The 3,747-nt window shown below is 41.2% G+C and overlaps 1 protein-coding gene across 1 annotated transcript in view; it reads left to right on the top strand.

Moving 5' to 3' along the window:
• Positions 1–928: 928 nt before the first annotated feature.
• Positions 929–3,747, top strand: part of cep152 (centrosomal protein 152) — a gene marked incomplete at its 5' end in the record, with an annotated part of 44,733 nt that continues 41,914 nt past the window's right edge. Inside the window, 1 exon segment of the mRNA XM_084196856.1 lies at positions 929–1,015. Coding sequence (XP_084052982.1) covers positions 929–1,015 — 87 coding nt within the window.

Genomic DNA, 3,747 nt, shown 5'->3' with positions numbered 1-3,747 from the left:
TATGGTGTCACTTTTTCAAATATTTAACGTATTTTTGCAAATCACGTGGAGGTGACTAATCTGTAAATATCATACAACTGCAACTATCTCTACAAATCCTCCCAAAGCACTATTTTCTTTCACTACCATCTTTTCTTCTAAGTTTTGTAATTGGGTTGTTGGCATATAAAAGCCATCTGTTTGAGCATGGTGTTTGATGGGGTCGTTTGAGGACGCGTGTTGAATTCACCAATCAGCGACGGAGTTTATGCCGCTGTTTGGGCGCGCGATCTTTCAAAGGGGCGGCGAGTCCAAACACAGGAAGTTGACTACTACTAGCTAGCTAGCCAGCCAGATAGCTAACTTTTTTTTTTGTTCATGATATATACGCAGACGTTTTGTTCTGACTGTTAACAAAACTGTACTCTTGTCAGGCTAATACGTTATTAGGTTGCTGTGCCTGTCATGCCAGTCGGTCGATGCTTAGTTTTGTTTTCTGGTAACTGGTTGCTATGTTAGCTAGCTAGCTAGCTAGCGTTATTTAACCAGTCAGATCATTCATTGCCCAGCATCATGCGCATCTGCTGTTTGTAACGGTGTACATTTTTGATTTTTGTCCTCGTTGACAAAATTTATCATCGGATATCCACTTGTACTTCAAATCAAAAGGTAAGGTGATCACTGAGTTGACTGTTTTGATCACTTTTCAAACTAGCTACTGTACTGTAACGTTACTGTTTGTTCTTCTAGTTAGTTACAGCTAACTAATTGACTAACGTTAGCTAGTTCGGTGTTGTTTTGAGTCTTACTACGGGCATAATGACAATGTCTGATACGAGGTGGGTGGTTTGTGTGAGCCCTCCGCACTCACTGTCAATCAAATACACAGCCACATCATGAACATCTGTGCCTTCTCAGGTCTTCTCTCAGTATTAGCACTGTGATCATCATGTCCATCGACTTTGATAGTGCTGCTCTGCAAACTCAACATGAGGAGGATGAATTCGACCCAGAGGACTATGCCAGAGAGCAAGAGGTACGACATTCTCTCTCTCTTTCCCTCGCCCTCTCTCTCTCTAATACACACACACAGACAATGTTATTTGTGTTGATAAACTTGCTTGTTGCTAGGGTAGTACCTCTGAAAGACCAGTGGATCAGGAATGTATCGTGCCTATGAAACAGTTAGGAACAGTGCTGCTATTATGTTTTCTGCCAATGGTTTCAGTGTGACCTCAAACACACACACAAAAAATGGTTTTAGTCACATGCTTTGTAAACAACAGGTGTAGACTAAAGGCTGGTTTATGCTTTGTCTACAGACATGTTAATAGACAATTTGAATGCGACAAGTGTCGCTGGTCAAAACAGCATTTAATTTATACTCCCGACTGTCGGTTTCCTTGTTGCAGACAAGACAGATGCAAAAAGTAAAATTTTGGGCGCGTTTGTAAATTCATTTTGGCTATCTATTCCGATTTCAGAGGACTCTTGTTTGAGTGTGCCAGAGCGCAGAATACCCGTTGAATATGACAGGTGTCAGTAAAAGTTGGCCAAAAAAACTGAATTAAGTTGTTACAAGCAGCACAGTTAGTCACTAACGTTCTAGATAACATGAAAACAGTCTAACCAGGTGTTCTCTCATTTGTGTCTGGAAGTAGCTAGCAAGCTAGTCAACTTTAGCCAGTTAGCTTGACTGCGGTTGTGAGGTCAGATCGGTCAGATCAACTCCACTGCTCAGGCAGAGTCCAGTGTGCGCTCTGAATGTATTTACTCATGGACAACTCTGAATTTATGAACACCCAGAGAGCACTCTGACACACTGGAGGCAATTTACGAACGCACCCTTTGACCCTGTCACCTGCATCCGTTGTCATACTAACCTGATCGACCACAATAGAGCCCCACAGTGGAGGTGTCATAAAACCTGCTGTCAAACAGGGAAATTGGTCAAAGTGGTTTTTCCTATTGTTTCCACCATATTTTTTCCCCCATATGGGATTTTTAGAAACACTTAAAATAAGGGCTGTGTTTCCTGTAGGCTAACCCTGGCATGACGTTTTGCTAACCATGTAAACCTCTTTCGGACAAAATTACTATATATCAATATATTCATCAATATATTCAGCTCTATTTACTCTCCGATTCGAAAATGCATCAAAGTAGACATCCTGCAGACTACAAAATCCCTCCAAGCTCTTGCACGTCATCTCTAGCAGACGCCTTTACTAACAGGCATTGTGTCAATTTAAAACTTGCCCAAGACAGTTCACAGAATTGTCAATTTAAATAAATGCAGCCAATTTATTAATGATCTACATTTAGCTAACATTAGATAGTTAATCCAGAGATTCTTACCTTTGCCTCCATTTGGCAGTCTCGTCCAGATCTTCATGTCATCTGTAGTTCTTTATGATAGCCACATTAGCAGTTAATCAGCATTTCATTTGTTTGGGGTAAATACCTGCGAATATATTGATAAAAGTCACCTTGTCCGAGAGAGATTTACACGGTTATCAAAACAACACGCAAGAGTAAGCCTTCAGGAAACACAGCCCTGATTTTAAGTGTTTCTAAAATCCCCTATGAGAAAAATTAATGGTGGAAAAACGATTGTAACCAATTTCTTGTCTGACCACTAGGTTTTATGGGTATTATGACTCTAGTACTGAGTTCAAAAATTCTCTGATACAATGCACTGCTTTTATTTCGTCACACACACAACCGTAAACTATTTTCTGTAATTAGCTCACCATTCATTTCTAAATAATGATCTTGTTGTGCGTTTATTTTCCTGTAATAATGAATAAAAATTGGACTGGCTAGCCAAACTAACCAAAACATTGTTTAGAAAGTTGCTTTTATTTGCCTGGTTTGCTAGATTGACATACAGTGAGGGGAAAAAAGTATTTGATCCCCTGCTGATTTTGTACGTTTGCCCACTGACAAAGACATGATCAGTCTATAATTTTAATGGTAGGTTTATTTGAACAGTGAGAGACAGAATAACAACAAAAAAATCCAGAAAAAATGCATGTCAAAAATGTTATAAATTGATTTGCATTTTAAATGAGGGAAATAAGTATTAGACCCCTCTGCAAAACATGACTTAGTACTTGGTGGCAAAACCCTTGTTGGCAATCACAGAGGTCAGACGTTTCTTGTAGTTGGCCACCAGGTTTGCACACATCTCAGGAGGGATTTTGTTCCACTCCTCTTTGCAGATCTTCTCCTAGTCACTAAGGTTTCGAGGCTGACGTTTGGCAACTCGAACCTTCAGCTCCCTCCACAGATTTTCTATGGGATTAAGGTCTGGAGACTGGCTAGGCCATTCCAGGACCTTCCTCTGTAGCTCAGCTGGTAGAGCACGGCGCTTGTAACGCCAAGGTAGTGGGTTCGATCCCCGGGACCACCCATTCACAAAAATGTATGCACGCATGACTGTAAGTCGCTTTGGATAAAAGCGTCTGCTAAATGGCATATTTATTTATTTATTTTATGTGCTTCTTCTTGAGCCACTCCTTTGTTGCCTTGGCCGTGTGTTTTGGGTCATTGTCATGCTGAAATACCCATCCACTACCCATTTTCAATGCCCTGGCTGAGGGAAGGAGGTTCTCACCCAAGATTTGACGGTACATGGCCCCGTCCATCGTCCCATTGATGCGGTGAAGTTGTCCTGTCCCCTTAGCAGAAAAACACCCCCAAAGCATAATGTTTCCACCTCCATGTTTGACGGTGGGGATGGTGTTCTTGGGGTCATAGGCAGCA

The sequence above is a fragment of the Coregonus lavaretus genome (assembly GCF_964263955.1).
Source record: "Coregonus lavaretus genome assembly, contig: HAP1_SCAFFOLD_438, whole genome shotgun sequence".
Taxonomy (NCBI): domain Eukaryota; kingdom Metazoa; phylum Chordata; class Actinopteri; order Salmoniformes; family Salmonidae; genus Coregonus; species Coregonus lavaretus.
Note: the sequence above shows the minus strand (reverse complement) of the source record. Positions and strands in the feature narration are given on the sequence as shown.